This window comes from Ambystoma mexicanum, chromosome 4q (genome assembly GCF_040938575.1).
Source record: "Ambystoma mexicanum isolate Mex_15411 chromosome 4q, UKY_AmexF1_1, whole genome shotgun sequence".
In the NCBI taxonomy this organism is placed as follows: Eukaryota; Metazoa; Chordata; class Amphibia; order Caudata; family Ambystomatidae; genus Ambystoma; species Ambystoma mexicanum.
The window spans coordinates 121,040,420-121,057,864 of NC_090928.1; the positions used below are offsets into that span (position 1 = coordinate 121,040,420).

Here is a 17,445-nt window from a genome sequence, read left to right on the forward strand (position 1 = left end):
GTATCATATACTTGAGAATTACTGGCAGGTCACAACTACGTAAAGTAGGAAAATCCAACTCACTTGGAAAACAGCTAATGCTGTGCCTTCTGTGTGGGTCCTCATTATCCATGGGATACAACTCTTCATTTTCTTTAGATCGCAATGAAAATACAGTGGTGACTATTAGAGGACCTGTTATTAAAAGCAAAAAGAAAATACAAATTACCAGTTATTTTATTATGCACAAAATAAAGGACACAAACTATGAGCTATAGATCATTAAACGATTGTGAACATTCACAGCAATATAAAGCAATCAAAAAACAGTGCAGATACTTTAGGAAAATGGTGCACTCAATAGATTTTGAGAACCCAAGTAGCACAGTCGCAAGAGTCAAGGATGTGCAGTCCATAAGAGAGAAGGGTGATCTCTGTTTTCTCTCATTCCATTCGCCTTCCAGTGTCAATCGCAGACACAAACATTCTGCCCGATTCTGCTTCCAGTGCATTGTTTTTTTGGTCCTGCCCCATTCGCTGAGTGACTGAGTGCTCGTTTACTTCCCTTGTCCTCTCATCGCCTTTTCTTTGGTACACCACAGCCCTTCTAGTTAAGTATAACATCATGCCCACATCCCCCAAACAACTCTGGTATGGAATTGTTTATTTATATAGCGCCTATACACAGGCAAGTGTTTCAAAGCGCTGAAGGAGGGTGGGAACATTGGGGGGGACAGTTGCTCAGAGCCCTTGAAAATCTGAGACGATAGTAATCTGCACAGGCAGAGTAAGTGCATAAAAAATACATTTAACGATGGATTCCAAGATGGCCGCCGGACCGTAAGGACGTGTACCTCGGGTTCTCCGTGCAGGCAACAAAAAAGGGGAAAGTCGCAGCTCTTACAAGCTCACAGCCATGCGAAAATAAGCCGTCTGAAAGCACATCAGGATCCGGATGAAGCATATGTGAAGTTTTGGGACTGATGGCGCTGTCCTGTGTGTGGCGGAACCCTGGGTCCCGTAGAAATCAAGCGCGCATCTGACAGAGGGGGTGGGCCTACCCCAATGGAGGCTGCAGAGTGAAGCGCAGAGCTCCGGAGCAGAAACAGCTGGCAGCACACGGTCGGGAGGTACCGTCCCAGCCCCCCAGGACACGGCAACAGCGGGCGGCGCGGGACCCAGGCGCCAACGGTAGAACTCAGCCTGTGATAGAGAGGACAGCCCGCGATCGAGGTTCTCCCGCCCATCGGAGCAGCACGACAGGCCAGGGGAAACTTGTGTGAACCAGGCAACAGAGGGACGGGGCATCAGTGCCGGCCGTGATCGAGGTACCTGCAGCTTCAGCAAGCGAGGCGGAGTGCCCAGGGGAGAGGGAGCCCTCAGCGACGACCGGCTGAGGTGGAGACAAGCGCCGAGGGAGAGTCCGGAGGGCAGACGGGCTGAGAGGTAGAGGAAGAATGAAGACGTAGCACCGCGGCAGCTCAGACCCCCCTGACGAGCAAGGAACCGACGCCGGAGGAGTCCAGGGATCTGTGGACACGCCGGGCTCTGGATTGCGGATTCCTGGTGTTTCCTGGGTGGCAGAGACCTCCGACGTGCAGCGGAGCCCAGGGCCCCTCCATGGAACCCTGGCGCGCATCTGAGAGGGAGCGAAGACGGGCCCTGCTGGGAGCCGTGAGGCGGAAGAGCGGTGGTCCCAGGCCAACCCAGGTAGCACCACACAGCAACGGGGGTGCCACTCCTGCACGACATGGCAAGAACAGTTGACGTGGATCCCAGGAGCTAGAGAAGGAGCCGAGCTGCGAGGGGAGGACGGCCCTGGAGGGGGGCCCTCTCGCTGACAGGAGGGAGCAGAGTGGCAGGTCTAGGGAACACACTTGGAGCGGAGCGCGAAGGAGAGACGGCCCGAGGGAAAGGAAAGGTGAGAAGTGGCTTGCACCGCGGCAGCCAGGAGCGCCCCTGACGGACAGACGACCTCCGTTGGAGAAAGGAACCGGGACAGACTCTGCCGAAACCCGGCAAAGCACAGAACACGAAGCACAGAGGTGGAGACACAGCAACGGGAAAGCCCCTCCCTCCCCGCTCACGAAACAGCATGGTAAGAGTGGGTCAAAGGAGGCAATACGCCGGTTGGGAGGAGAAGCCTAGAAATAACACAGGCCCGAGATAAACAACGGGGTGCCTCCGACGGAGGGAACGCTGACCCGGGGGCACTAGCAGACACATGGGGGGATACTACCCCCCCCTCCACAGCACCCTGAAAAACTGGGGAGCCACACAGCAAGGAACATTTGATTCGTTTTAAGGGGTCTCCCAAGACTGGGAAACATCATCAGTCCTGCCGCCGGACACCCAGTTCCAACCCAAAGAAGCACATGAGGCCCTACATCTCATACAGACTTGAGAAGTAAAGAACCCACCACAGAATAGTGGACCAGACCCGGGAACCGCAACAGGCATTCAACAGCCGGATCACTCAAGTCGAAGCAAAAGTACATTGGCAACAATAGCAGCATACATTTTACACCGAGAACAACGCTAGCCGACAGTGGCCAGAGCGACTCAGATGCCAGGCACCAAATCCAAAACGGGCCCAATAAGAGCAAGAACCCCAGCGAGACCCCAGGAAAGGCAGATAGAGAAGTGTTGGAGGCAGAGGCGCCAAGCACACGCAGAATCACCATCCCCTCCGACGCTTCTGACTACTGAAACAGAGGACCTCCCAACAAGCACAATGGCATCCAACAAAGATGAACTTTTGAACTGTTTAAAAGGAATGGAGGCCAGAATGACCAAAGCTTTCCATAGTCAAATGGAACAATTAAGGGAGGACCTGAAATCATCTCTCCAGGAGGTCAATAAAGAAATGGCGGAGATAGAAGAAAGAGTGGACATAGTTGAAAGTGGCCTCTCGATTGTTGCGGAAGAAACTAACCAAAACAGCCTGTTATTAGACCAGTTGGCGAACGCAACAAACAATCTGGAACTCCAGGCGGAAGATCTGGAAAATCTCTCAAGAAGATCCAATATTCGGGTCAAAGGCCTGGTAGAATCAGTGCTGGACAAGGATCTAAAAGACACTATGCAACTCTGCTTTAGCAGCGTGCTAGCTGATACCCAACCTGAGACGATCGGCTTTGACAGAATACACAGAGTGGGCCCAAAACGTAATGAACCTGGGTCGAGACCCAGATGTGTCCTGATAGCAATGACATCGTACGGTCTGAAAGAGGAGGTACTATGTGCAGCGAGAACAAACAGAGACCTTACGATTAATGGGTCCTGCATACAGCTATACCAGGACCTTGCCCTGATCACTCTCCACAAAAGAAGGCTAATGCAACCTGTTACGAAGGCCCTTCAAGCACAACAAATCCGATATAGATGGACGCACCCGTTTGGCCTGTCATTTACATGGAAAGGAAAACTGAGGATAATTGGGAACTGTGCCGAGGGTTTGGCTTTGCTGCACCTGGAAGATGAGCAACCAGAGGCGCCCGTGCGCCCGCGGTGCTACCTGACCCTCCCGCCCGGCAGACCATGGGAATGGTCAACAGAGAGAAAGCAAAGACGAGGGAGGGCAGGAAGAGCCGGAAGTTCGCAACTGGGTCATGACCGTGAGAGGAGAGAACCAACGGAACCGAACTTGGCCCATAATACGGACAATGCATGATGTGCCAACCACATTTGAGAAGACCGGACAATTGAATAGGAGCGTCTGCACGGAGGTAGGAGGTCACAAATCTTGGAAGCAGAGTCAGGTAATATAATTCCTGACTATTGTGAACTGGGGGGAAATTTAGAGGCCCTAAGCCCGTCTTTGACCAGCAGGGGGCCCCTTAGGAGCCCAGGCCTCATGCACTCCCAGAATTGGGGAAGGGGAAGGGGGTGGGTAAGGGTGGTGATAGGCAGAAACCTGTCCAGTTCCCTTAGGGACCACTGCAAAAGATTTAAGACTACAGCTGTTGGCAGTAAACCCACTTGGTAGCAGTCTGTACCACCCAGATTTACCTGGTAGCTGTGGCTGAGCAGTCAGACTTCCCTCAAGAAGAGTCAGGCAGTATGCAAAGTATACATAGGCACTCAGATACAACAATACAAGCAAACACTGACCAGAGCTTTGGTATCAAAGTATATAATTATTTATTTAAAAACACACTGTTGAAAACACTCCAGCACTCTTATTGTAAAATATTCTAAACACAGTTACTATTATAATATATACACTCCTTTTTCCTTATCAGATAAGTCACTGTAAAACACCACTTATTTTCATATAGAGGTGAGCGCTTAACTAGATGGCACTCCAATAAGTTTGTGTGAAAGGGAGGGAAAAAGACAGAGTATGGAAAGGTACACCACTCTAAGGTTCAGGAACACTGTTAGCAAGGCAGAAGAGCAAAAAGTCACTGGTGAGCCAAAGTCCAAAGGCTGGGCCCACTCTTAGAGAGAGCAGAGCACAAATGTGCCCAAGATCAAACAGTTACACTAGGCTTAGAAAGTCTTGCAGAGGGTTCAAAAAGAGTTTAGAGAGGCTTAGGAAAGTTTAGCCAGGGTGTCCCAGGCTAACCCAGGTTCGAAAGCCGGGGGCTAAATCTACCCCGTACAGTCGGTAGCAAGGGAAGCCAGGCGGGACACGGTACCTTAAGTGGGAAGGATCCTCCAGCGGTGGCAGTTGTTCCTGGCAGTGGGTGCAAGTCACGTCGTCGTCCAGGGGAAGAGAAGATCTCGACTTGGAGGAAAGATGAAGGTCGTTGCACTACCAGGGAAGAAACCAGCCGCAGAGTTTTCCGGATAAAGGTGGTACCTTTTTTTCGCGGTCGTGGTAAAACGTGGTATCCCGGTTGCCGGGGTGCTTGGCACAGGCAAGGTGGCCACGAGGTACGTCGGGAAGGCGAAAAGACAGTGAAACTGGTTATCCCCACCAGTCAAAGGAAGAAGACTCTCCGGCGGGAGATCTCCTCTGTTGTTGGGAAAAAGTGGTGAGACGGTCCAGCAGGGCTCCACCGGTGGTGGTGTCGTGGCAGGTCGGCTCAGCTTCTCCCTCGTCGGATTCTTAGTGGGTGGTATTGAACTGGCCGGAGAAACTCAATGCAGTAGCCATGGGCAACAGTCTTTAGCACCCACTGGTCTGATGTGATCCCCTTCTAGGCGTGGATGAATGATGACAAGCAACCCCTGACCGGGGAAGCGTGGGAGGGGACCCGAACCGGCGAGTCACTTTGAGGTGGAGGCCAGGGAGGGAACATCTAGGAGTAGAGTTCCTGCCTCTACCCTTGCCCCTACGAGGGCCTCTTTGTTGGTAATGGTGGCTACCAGATGAGCCTCAGCCGGAGGACCAGGGGGTATTCCCTGAGCCGTATTGTCCTTGGAGAGAGCGGGAAAAAGGTTGGCCTCAAAAGGACCGCTGTGAGTTAGAGCGTCCATGTTGGTGAAGGGTTTAGCCGTGATCTGGCTAAGCAACTTTAGTGTTTCGTGTTCATTTTTAGCAGTCACCAGCGCATCATCAACAGCCTTCCCAAAAAGGTTGCAGTCTTCCACTGGCTTGCAGAGAGGCCTGAGTCTCGGGTTTAATGGCAGTATTTTTTAACCAGGGGTGTCTTAAGTAAGGTCCCCTAGGCTAGGGTGCGTCCAGCGGTCTCAGCAGAATCCAGGGTGTTCTTCAATATGTTATGGGTGACTTGTCTGCCTTCAGCCACGTCCACTAGCAGGTGTGATCGGGTGGGCTCTGGAACATTTTGAAGACCATCCTGAACTAGGCGCCATTGTACATCACTGTAACGTGCCAGTAGAGTGGTATTATTTGCAATCCTTGTGGAGTAAGCCGCAGAGGCGGTGACCCGTTTACCCAGGGTATAAAGCTTTTTACAGTCTTCGTCCGGAGGGGCTTCCGCCGAAGACAGTGGAACTCCCGCCCTCTTCCGAGTGGTAGTGACCACCAAGGAATCTGGTGTAGCATGACCCTTTATGTAGAGTGGGTCGGAAGGTGATGGGTGGAATAGTTTTTCGACCCATGGGGTTGACCACCCGTGTGAATGACGGGAACAGCAAGGAAGGGGCCAGGCGCAACTTTTATAGAGTCCAGTAGGGGGATGGCTTTACTAGTCAGAGCCTTCTCTGAGAATATCCTGCACAAAATCTGCGTCTGGAGCTGCATTTTGTGTTGCAATTTGAAATGATCAGCTGCTCTTTTTAGAATAGCATTAAACAACATCCGGTCATCAACAGGTGACAAATTCCTCTGTGGAGGAGAAGAAAGGGGATCTAGGCAGATGACGTCCGGGGTATGCGTTGGTGATAGCCAAGGGCCCTGAACCTCTGCCGGATCCTGATCCCAGTCTGGGTCTTGATCAGCTGTGTCCTGTGCAAAAGGATTAATGTCCTCATAAGTATCCTCCTGTGTTGGGTCCTCTGGGACATCCAAGAGATCTTCCTAGTGTCCCTGTGCAGAGATGGGTAATTTCTGCAGTTTGTAAGGAATGGGGCAGGAGTCTTCTTCACACAGTGTTTTTGATGTAATGTACCTGTCCGAAAAGTCAATAAACTGGGCCATTTTGTCAATGTATTGTTCAAACCTCTCCCTAGTCCATAGGCAGAAGGGTCTGGAGGTGGAAAAGGTTGCCCAGGAGGGGGAGATTTTCCCATTAAGGCCTTGGAGAGAGGATGGGGGGTTTCAGAATACTCCTCTCGACAAGAGGGGGTGCCCTTGTGCTCTGTGGCTGCCGAAATGATAGCCGCAATGCTTTTGCAAATTGTCGGCAGTTGTATCAAAGGTTTCGATGCGCCCGATGGCGCAGTCGCATTCGGTGACTCCACCGAGGCCTTAGGTGCTTGTGCGCCCTTGGACAGTGTGTCGACGACGGTATCTTTTTTAGGGTGAACACCCGTTCCAGAGAGATTCCCAATCGCATGCTGCGAAAGCGGTTGCGTCGAGGGTGCTGAACCGTGAGATTCGAAGGTGCCGTCGACGGCAACGATTCCGTCGAAGAGGCCGTGCATTTTTGTATCCATGGTGCGTGGGTGCCCTTGTCGGCGAGGTGTGATCTCCCCATAACAGAGCCAGTGGCCCGTCTGTCGGGTACAGGCATTTGGGAACCTGCAGGCTCTGCCGAAAGGTTGATGGCTTTGAATTCGGAGCCATGGCTTCCGACGAATTCCTTGTCATCCGAAGTGACAGCACCAACGGGGAAAAGCTTTCGGCCTGCATAGCGTAGTTCGCTCACCGATTAGTCCACCTGTCTTTCAACTTTTCAGTCAAAAGAGCTTACTGGCCTTGCATGAGGGCTTGTCATGGTCTCGAGGAAGACACCAATTGCATCAGTGATGGGTGTACTTCCAAGGAAACTTGCTGTACCACGACAGGCAGCATTTAAAGGGCGTCCTCTCCATAGCACAGGGTAGCGGCAGCCAGACCAAGAACAGAAAAAGAGGGGTAAAGGAAATGCATTCTTAAAAGATGAATACATTCAAGATGGCCGCCTGCAGGGGATAGACGTGCTGGCAGAGCTCCCGAGCCCCGGACCTGGGAATTGCCCACCACCCGGTAACTGGGCTTGGACAAGCGTTGGCGGAGGTTGCAGAGTGGCACTGGCGCTTCGGTGCCTTTGAAGGAGCAAGGAACTGAGCGGAGGCTCCCCCGTTGAGGTAGCCGCGGTCGCGCTAGTTGTGGAGCAGGCCGCGGGCCGGAGCCCAAAGGAGACTGTTGCGGCCGCGGCTTTGCCCCGTTGCTGCCTGGCGAGGAGGCTTGGCCGCGGCGCTCTCTGTGTTGGAGCAGGTCGGGAGTCGTGAGTGAGGTGACAGCCACAGCCCAGGTGAGCGGGACCCCGACCCGCACGGGCGGAGGAGGAAAAGCCGCGGTGGGGGCAGCGCGAAATCGGGCCGGCGGCTCACTCGAAGCGTTGTGAGGCCGCGTGAAGGGGCCCGCCCCCAGGAGAAGAAAGGCGGCTGCGGGGAGCGGCTGCACCGACGGCGGGCGGCCGTGGTGCGGAGGCCTTGCACCCCCCATGAGAGGCGCCTGTCCTGGAGGAGGAGGAGGGGGTGACCCTCCGGAGATAGCGAGGAGAGAGGCACCGGTGGGAGCGAGAATCGGAGTGGCCGGCTCTGGAGAGATTGGAGGAGCCGGCCCAGGAGAGGCTAGTAGCGGCAGTAGAGGAGACCCTGGCCCCCTGCACGGGAGAAACCCAAGGCTTGAAGGTACAGAGCAGGGAGCAGTGCCAAGCCAGGAGGTGGGGGAGAGGCCTGTAAAGCAAACCAGTAGCAGGCCAGGAAGTGGGAGAGAGGCCTGCAAAGCAACTTGTTTTAGGAGAAAACCAGGGAACTACTCAGCCTTGACCCCCTCACGGGGACAGGCAGCTGGGGTCTCAAACGGCGTGTGGGGAGGAGAGGCACGGCGCAGGGGACCTCCAGCAGTCTGAGCAGAGTGTCCTCCCAAGGAGAGCGGGGGCAAGCCACATTTGCTATCCAGCGGATCTGTCTGAGGGACCGCACGACAGGGAGGAGGACGTGGGAGACACTGGACTAAGGCACTGGGGAAAGGAAGTGCAGGAAGAGGTGCAGAAGGGGATAAACTCCTAAAAGGTCTCCGGAGTGATCGCTTTGAGCCTTGCAGAGAGAGATGGTGGTGTCCAAGGACCAATATTAAGCGAGCAAAGCACGCCTGGGATGGCAGCGAAAAACAAAGGGAACGGTGGGAGAGCGCTGCAAACCCCAGGGGATGCCCCAGGTACCCTCCCTACGATGTGGACGATGCAGGAGATGAGGGAGGCGGTCAAAGGCACGAGAGACGGCTCAGATGACGCTGATCCACCATCAGAGGGGGGGAATTCAGCCATGCTCTCGAGGCAGGACTTTAGGGGGGAGATGTTCACACTGCAAACCAGCTTAACTAAAACATTCCAGGAACAATTTCAGCTCCTGCATGCAGACCTTAACTCGGCCATGGGGGAAATCAAGCAGGAACTGCAGCAGCTGGGGGAACGGACGGATCTCCTGGAGAGGGGCTTGCAGGAAACAGATAAAGAAGTGACGGCCAATAGTGAGGCAATTGAAAGACTCGATGTAGCCACGCAAAACCTGGAGATTCAGATGGAGGACATGGAAAACAGGTCCCGAAGGATTAATATAAGGATTCAAATGCTGCTGAAACAGTCCAGGACAGAGACCTAAAAGGAGTGGTCCAAACCATCTTTGCCAAGATACTGGGAGCTCCCCCCACACCCCCCGGATACAGTGGAGCTAGATTGTATACACAGGGTGGGCAGAGAGGGTAGAGGTGGAACGGCGAGACCCAGAGATGTCCTGGCGGCGTTTACCAGGTATGCCCAAAAGGATGCAGTCCTCCAAGCCTAACCCCAACCCCTCCATCCAAGAGGCCTGAGATCCAACCTGCTCCCAACAGAGAGGTGGTGAGGAACGGTGGTGAGGAACCTTGGAGGCCCCTCTAGATCTAAGGGAATCCTTTATAAGGACCCCTTGAAAAAGCCTAGCACAGGTTCAGAAGTTGTACCAACTTCTGAAGGACTGGTCAACCAGATCCCCTATAGAGTTAACAAGGAAGATGTTCCTCCAAGGGTTTGTAGGTCATATAGCTTACAAAGGAAAACCTTTGATTTATCCATTGAACACAGGTCAAGGTGTCACCACCAAAATGCTGATGGTCTCTCTAGGATGTTTATAACCGACTAGAGGTATGAGAGTCATCCAGGAGTGGATTCAATCCTTCTGTCCCTTAGTCTGGAGGGGGGGGGGTTGTTAGGGATAATTCTCTTAGAAGGCTAATTTCCCAAACCTAGTGAGTCCCCCAGCAGCTTCGCTGGATTTCTGCGGTTTGTTTTTTTCTCCTGCTAAGAGTGAGACTCTTTTCCTCCCACTCTTAGGCATGATTTGAGTGTCTTTGACTGTGTGTGCTTATGGGCTATGTGGTTTTCTTTCTACTCCATAGGGGATCATCTACTTTTTATGTGTGTGTTACGCAGCACCCTCAGTGCAGTAACACAGGGGTGTCATAGTGACCCCCAAACATAGACTCTATACCCTGGGACTGACTACTGTCTCCCAAGACATGTAAAGTCACCATTGATTTTACTAGTCCGAAATTGTGAACAGAACCAGTACAAACCATCATATTGTGGAAGTACTGGAAGGGGTTAATTATATTGCCCCTGGGTCTCTTTTCAAGGGGGCACTGTCCAGTCCCCCCCCTTGCCGAGTTTTTGGCTGGTGGCAGTGGTTACCACGCAAAATATTCCACCGGAATATTCTCTATGGGATTTTCCCATTGGTTTTAAACGCACCACTTTTTGGTGCAATGTTAAAGATACCGCCGGTTTATTTATTTAATATTAAATCCCCGGTTGGGTCTTTTTGCCAGAACTCTTTTCTGAAATGGTGTTTGTGTCCGTCTCTGTAACTCTGACTAAGGTCGAGCCCTTTGTTCCACTATTTTGGCAGGCTTCTCCACAGAAGCCCTCCAAATGGTGCCACTCTGTCTGGCTTCCACAGGAGGGGTGGAGGGGGGAATTGGCACCCTCGACTGCGTTGCCTTGGCAACCCAAGTCGTACTCTACTCTGATTGGCCCAGTGGTGAGCCGCCCGGCTCACCACTTAGCATGTGTGAATGACAGCTAGGCTGATGAATGGGGGTTTTTCTGCATAAAAGCAGGGCCTTTGGGACTGGAACTTCAGAAGTCACCACAGGACCTAAGAATCCGAAGAGGGAAGAAGCTGAGCCATCTGCAATGACGACACCACCAGTGAAGCCCTGCTGTAACTACCTCACCACTTTCCTGACGACAAGAGAAGATCTTCTGCTGGACGAGTCTTCTTCCTCTGAGCTGGTGGGACCAACCAGTTCGCCCTTTTCGCCTTCCAAAGACGTCTCTTGGTCGAATCGCCCGTGCCAAGCACCCCGGCAGCCGGATAGCCAAGCTTCACCACTTTGACCGCGAATAAAAGGAACGCTCCTTTTATTGACAAACTCTGCGGCTGGTTTCATTCCTGTGCAGTGCAACGACTCCACGTTTCCTCCTCGACGAGATCCTCTCTTACCATGGTCGAAACAACGAACTGCAACCACTGCCAGGAACAACTGCCACAGCTGGAGCTTCCTCTCTGTTTAAGGTACTGTGTCCTGCCTGGCCTCCCTTTCTTCGGTTTGCCCAAGGTGACCCTTAAATCCTTGGCTTGCCAACTGGGTTGGCCCCAGACCTCCTAACTTTAACTTCTTGAATCGCCACAACCTCTTTTGAACATTCTGCAAAGACTTTTAGTGCATTTTTAAACCGTGTGATCCTGGGCACATTTCGCTTTGCTCCCTTTTAAGTGGGCCTGGCCTATGAACTTTGGCTCCACAGTCTATACTGCCTTTATTCCCTTGCTGAGAACTAAGTGTTGGGACCTGTTTTATTTCTATGCTGTGCCTTTTTCTCTCCCTTTAACTGAACTATTGGGAGTGCCATCAGGTTATGCGCTCACCTCTGTTTAACAAATCGTGGTGTTTTAATTCTGACTTGTCTAATAGTTATTAATCGAGGTGTGTATACTTTACCTGACTGTGTTTTAACTTGCTTTTGATTTAGAGTGCTATTATATTGCCTAATGTGTGGTTTAAATAAATAATTATATACTTTTTTTTAATACAAAGCTCTGGTCAGTGTTTGTTTGCTCTACTGTGTTCTTAGCCCTATTGTGTATACTCTATATACTGCCCTACTCTTCTTGAGAGAGGTCTGACTGCTCAGCCACAGCTACCAGGTAAATCTGGGTGGTGCAGACAGCTACCAATTGGGTTTACTGCTTACTCCTGCGGTCTTAATCTTTTTGCAGTGTTCCCCAAGGGAACTGCACAGGATTCTGCCTAACACCTTGGACCTGAACAACAGTGGGGGAAAAGATAAGGGGGAGCGGGGTTGAGCGGAAAACCGCCCAAGGAAAGGAACAAGACTCGCCCTGAGGAAACAGGAGGGAGTGCACAAGAGGGAACCTAGGCCGAAAAGCAACATAAGAGTGGTGGGCCACTGAAGAAAGTCATTGGCAGGGGGGGGGGGGGGGGGGGGGAGTAACCATCTATGAATCGGAAAGGGTGGGTATGCCCGTGGAGCGGGGGGAGAGGGAGGCGGGAAGGGCATGCCCTTCTAGGTGGGGGGGCGTGGAGGGGGGATGGATAAGGGAAGGCACGTTTGCGGGGGGAGAGGGGAGGGAGCGAGGGAGAGGGGGAATGGAGGGGGAGGGCGGCAGAGGCCATGTACAAGGGCATGGACAAGGGAAGTAGAGATCTACCCCAAGGTGAGGGTGGAACAGGAGAATCCAAGAGGGAGCATTCAAAGCTTTCCGCTCATTGAGTATAGCTACGAGAGGATAGAGGAGGGAAGGGGGGGGGGGTGAAAGGCAACTTGGGGGCACGGTCAGGTTACTCCGCATTCAAGTGGCTAACACATAATGTGAGGGGACTGAACACCCCTCTTAAGCAGAAAAAATTAGACCAATTTACGAGGAAAGAGACCAGATATTTTGGGACTACAGGAAACGCATCTTAGGCAAAAAGATCGGGGACGCCTAAAACTGCGGGGGTTTGATCAGATCCTACACGCGTCGGGGAGGAATAAATCTGGGTGGGTAGCTTTAGCTATCAAAAATACGGTAGATTTTAGAGTCACAGAAATTATAAGGGATAAGGAGGGAGAATACATTATAGCCAAGGGGATGCACCAAGACAGTCCATATACTCTGGCAGTGGTATACGCCCCAAACTCAGGTCAGGAGCAGTTCTTGAAGCGGGTCCTGGGGATATTGGAAGACAAGGCCTGGGGGCTAATAATTTTGCTGGGTGACCTCAATATAGCGTGGTAAAGGGGAAAAGATAGGTCGGGGGACCACACAAGAGGAGGGGGAGCAGTGATGTCGGCAGACCTTAAAGAAAGAAAAGGGCTGATGGACGTCTGGCGGGAACTGAAGGGGGATGGATATGGTTACACTTTTATTTCAAGGATCCATGGGTCTCAATCCAGGATCGACTATATTTGGGTCTCATCGAGCCTGGTGGGCCGGATCCAGGAGGTAGAGGCAGGTCCCATCGGTATAGTGGACCATAAAGTGGTTTCCATGAGGATGCCCCTAGGTCACCAGGAAAGAGGCGTGTGGACTTGGAGGTATCCAAAGCATCTTATTAGAGACCCGATAATTCAGCAAGAAATAGAAGAAAAGATCAAGGACTTCTTCATGCTCAATAAAAGGGGGCACACAAGGGAAGAGACGAGATGGGACGCCTTCAAAGTGACGCTGAGGGGGGAATTAATAGCAGTAGCGGCGCAGAGGGAGAAGCAATTAAAGGCGTTGGAAAAGCAACTGGAGGAGGAAGTTGAGAAGGCGAGAAAGGAGGTGGGGACAACCCAGTCTAGGGCGGCCATGAGGGAATACCGCAGATCACTGGGGCAACTAGAGGTTCTTCTAACTAAAAAGGCTGAGGGGGTGCTACTTAGAGTTCGCCAAAAATATTATGCCAAGGCAAATAAAGCAGATTCACTCCTTGCACGCCTATTGAGGGAAGCCCAATCTAGGAATGCTATCACGGCTTTAAAAACTGGCTCAGGGGAACGGATTACGCGGACAGGGGAGCTACGGGAAGCGTTAGTAGGCTTTTACAAATCTCTATATGGGTCTCAGGAACCTCGGGCTGGCCCACAGGTTGAGTTTTTAGATAGGGTGGAGATGGGAAAGATCGGGAAGGAGGCACTGGAATCACCTAGTAGGGAGATTACAGAGGAGGAAGTGAGGACAGTGATTAGTAACCTGCCACCGAACAAAGCATCAGGCCCGGATGGCTACACTGCGATGTTCTATAAAACCTTTGCAACTGAGCTAATACCGCATCCGACACACCCTTCAATACATTTAGGTCAACAGGGAAAATAACCCCGTCCATGGAGGAGGCTAGGCTGACCCTTATTTTGAAACCGAATAAGGATCCTGAAGAGAGGACATCTTATAGGCCCATAGCGTTAATATTGATGCCAAGATATTTACGAAAATGTTGGCTAACAGGCTGGAGGGTCTTCTCCCAGATTTGGTCCATCCGGATCAAGCAGGTTTTTATAAGAGGCCGACAGACAGCGGACAATATCAGGAGGGTGTCCCATTTGGTGGAGAAGGCTCAAAGAACGAAAACTCCCGCGGTCCTCCTATCCATGGACGCAGAAAAAGCATTTGACAGCGTGGAGTGGTCCTTTCTGTTTAGGGCCATGCAGAAGATGGGCATTGGTGGGGCTTTTTTGCGAATGGTGCAGGCCAACTATCAGACGCCAACTATGAGGATAGCAGTGAAAGGGGAAATGTCTAGGCCCTTTGGATTGAGTAGGGGAACCAAACAGGGTTGCCCCTGTCCCCGATGCTTTACGCAATCTACCTGGAACCTCTCCTGCAAGCAATTAGGGAGGCGGAAGGGATACGGGGCATTCCATTTGGGGGGGAGGAACAAGGTGGCGGCATTCGCCGATGATATGTTGCTCACACTGACTTAGCCGAGGGAATCCATCCAAGCAAGCAGAGCTCTGTTGGAGGACTTTGGGGCAGCTTCTGGCCTGAAGATAAATGTGGGAAAATCGGAACTGTTGAACTTGACCCTAAACTCGGGGAGTTGGGAGGCATTGAGGGCTGCTACCCCATTCATATGAAGCCCGGACAGCATTAGGTATCTCGGAGTGAAAATTACGCCAACCTTGGCAGGCTGGTACCTAGCTAATTTCCCCCCATTGCTAAAAGATATCAAGTCCGACTACCGCAGGTGGAGGGGCCTTCACGTTTCGTGGCTGGGCAGGATGGCGGCGGTGAAAATGGTCACCCTGCCGCGTCTGCTGTATCTTTTCCAGGCACTACCCCAAGTGGTCCCTGAGAGCTTCAAGGAATTGAGAACCTTTTCTGTGGGAAGGGAAGAAGGCGAGGGTTAGTAAACAGCTGCTGATGGCACCCAGGCAGGAGGGGGGACTAGCACTTCCGAATTTTCAACAATATTATGAAGCCACACAGCTACGTGTGATTGGAGATTGGCTTCGGGAAGGGGAAGCTACACAAGATAGACAGTGGGTGAAAATGCATAGAGCAGTGGCACATTGCAGTTTGGCGGAGGTGCTGTGGCTCCCAAAACAACATAGACCCAAGCATCTATACGAGAGCACTATAACGAAATTGATGGCAGAGAACTGGGATAAAATGGTGGGCACTAAAGGGATTACGACCTTCCCATCCCCCTTCACACCTTTGTTCATCAACGGGGATTTCACTCCTGGGCTGGAAGTAGGAGCATTCAGGCGATGGCAGAAGGGAGGCTGTAAGTGGCTGGGGGACCTGTTTCGGGGGTTTGGGGGGGTGAAGTTCTCTCGTTCGAGGATTGTAAGAGGGATTATGGGATAAGGGAGGGGGAAAGGCTCCGATACTCGCAATTACGTCATTGGGTCTTGAACCCGGTGAACAAACAAGCAGCAACGAGAGAGAAGACGCGGTTTGAGAGATACCTCCTCTCAAACGATGGGTCCAGGGGGTTAATAACTAACCTATATAAAATTCTGGACGAGGCAACCAGCAGGGGTCAATGGCAGTACATGCAGAGGTGGAATCAGATCCTAGGAAGGGAAATGGAACGAGAAGAGTGGGAGAGGCTGTGGAGGGACATCCCCAGACTGGCTAAAGCATCCCAATTACAGGAAATGTGGTATAAGGTAATGTTCGGGTGGCATTATACCCCAGTCTGTCTCCGGGAGATTTACCCTAGCACATTGGGGAGTTGTTGGAGGGGATGTGGGCAGGAGGGCACGGCTCAACACATCCGGTTGGATTTTCTGAAAATTAGGACTTTTTGGCAAGAAGTGCGGGACGCTCAGGAACAGGCGTTCGGGCCGGGGAACAGTAGACCACCAGTGGAAATCCACCTGGGAATCAGAGGGGGTTCTGCTCAGGGGGATCCCGAGGGAAAGCAAGGGTGATCCTCATAATCGCAGCTATGGCAGTAATAGAGCAGAGATGGAGGAGCATGGAGATTCCCCTCTTGCAGGATTTACTGCAGAGACTTTGGGATATTGTGGCACTCGAATGGGCAACGTATGCCATGAACAATAACGTGCAATCCTTCGCAAGGGACTGGGAAGAAACTTTGGTATTTCTCAAGGGGGATTTTTGAATTGGGTGGCGCCCTCAACGTCTGCAACTACTGGATCTGCAGTAAACATCGACTGGCCTGCGGACGTAACAGTCAAAGGACAAAGCCAAGCTGCCACCAGGGGAAGGTGGGGGGGTTGGAAAATTGGGAGACCTATTGCTTTTGTTACAAAACTATTAACTTTGGCGATTGGTCCATGGGGTAATGGATCAAGAACAGAGTAACGCTGCCTTCAAGGGGAGGAGGGAGGGGAGTTGGGAAATATAGGTTTGTTGTTGTTAAACCGATAAAAAGATGTTTTAAAAAAAAAAAAGATGAATAAACCCAGGGCCCCACTATCCTACTGTAAGGGCCTGGCCGGAGGGCTGAGGCGACGCGGTCGACAGTCACCGAGTAGTTGGACAGTTGCCGAGCAGTTGTTGATGTCATTGGTGGCAGGAACCCATGTGGCAGTCGTTGAGAAGATTAGTTGGGAGACTAGACAACCGTAGGTCGTGGGGACAAAGTTAGCAAAATATTGCGAGCTCCGCATAGGCGACCATCTAGTTTGGTGGAAAAAACAATCTGAGGGACCTCGACGCGTGAGGGATTTTGGATACACTACATGTCACGTTAGGGATAGTGTTACAGTCATGCCCATGTCGACGTCCCCTTTCGATCTTCGAAAAAAGAACAAGTTACTTACCAACTGTAACGTTCTTTCGATTGGATGTTCCTCCCACGTATTCCTCATCTTAGATATTCGTATCTTCCAGCTTGCTGCTTCGGAAATGTTTCACGAATGTCCCTCAAAATCCGCCGCCGACCATCGACATCATCCTTAGTATAAAGTGCTCGAGCCGCGCCCGTTAGCCTCAGTTCTGTTTGTACAATGTTATTTGCTGTGTCAGCTGATCAGGCTTTATTGACCTATAGCTCTGAAGGAGTTTGCAGTGCAACTGGCGTAAACTGTACAGCGGGGTAGACTGGGAGGGTCGATGAGGAATATGTGGGAGGAACATCCAATCGAAAGAACGTTATAGTTGGTAAGTAACTTGTTCTTCGAATGGATTATGTCCTCCCACGTATTCCTCATCCTATATAGGCTTCCATAGCAGTATGAATTTGGAGGAGGGAGTATCAGATAGAAAGAGTTTGTCATACACTGTGTGTAGAACTGCTTTTGCAAAAAGACCACCTTCAAATGATGTTGAATGCAGGAAATAATGTTTCACAAAGGTATGCATGGACGACCAAGTGGCTGCTGCACAAATGTCCTACACTGGGACACCCCTCTGAAGAGCCGTTGAAGTTGCCATGCCCCTAGTTGAATGAGCCCTTAG

General features: G+C 51.7%; 1 protein-coding gene across 1 annotated transcript in view; it reads right to left on the reverse strand.

Annotated features, from left to right (window-relative positions):
* LOC138467531 (zinc finger protein 75A-like) overlaps positions 1-17,445 on the reverse strand; it is a 359,800-nt gene that overhangs the window by 164,413 nt on the left and 177,942 nt on the right. Inside the window, exon 3 of the mRNA XM_069607636.1 lies at positions 64-174. Within this exon, the coding sequence (XP_069463737.1) occupies positions 64-174 (111 nt within the window). The remainder of the gene's footprint in view (positions 1-63; positions 175-17,445) is intronic.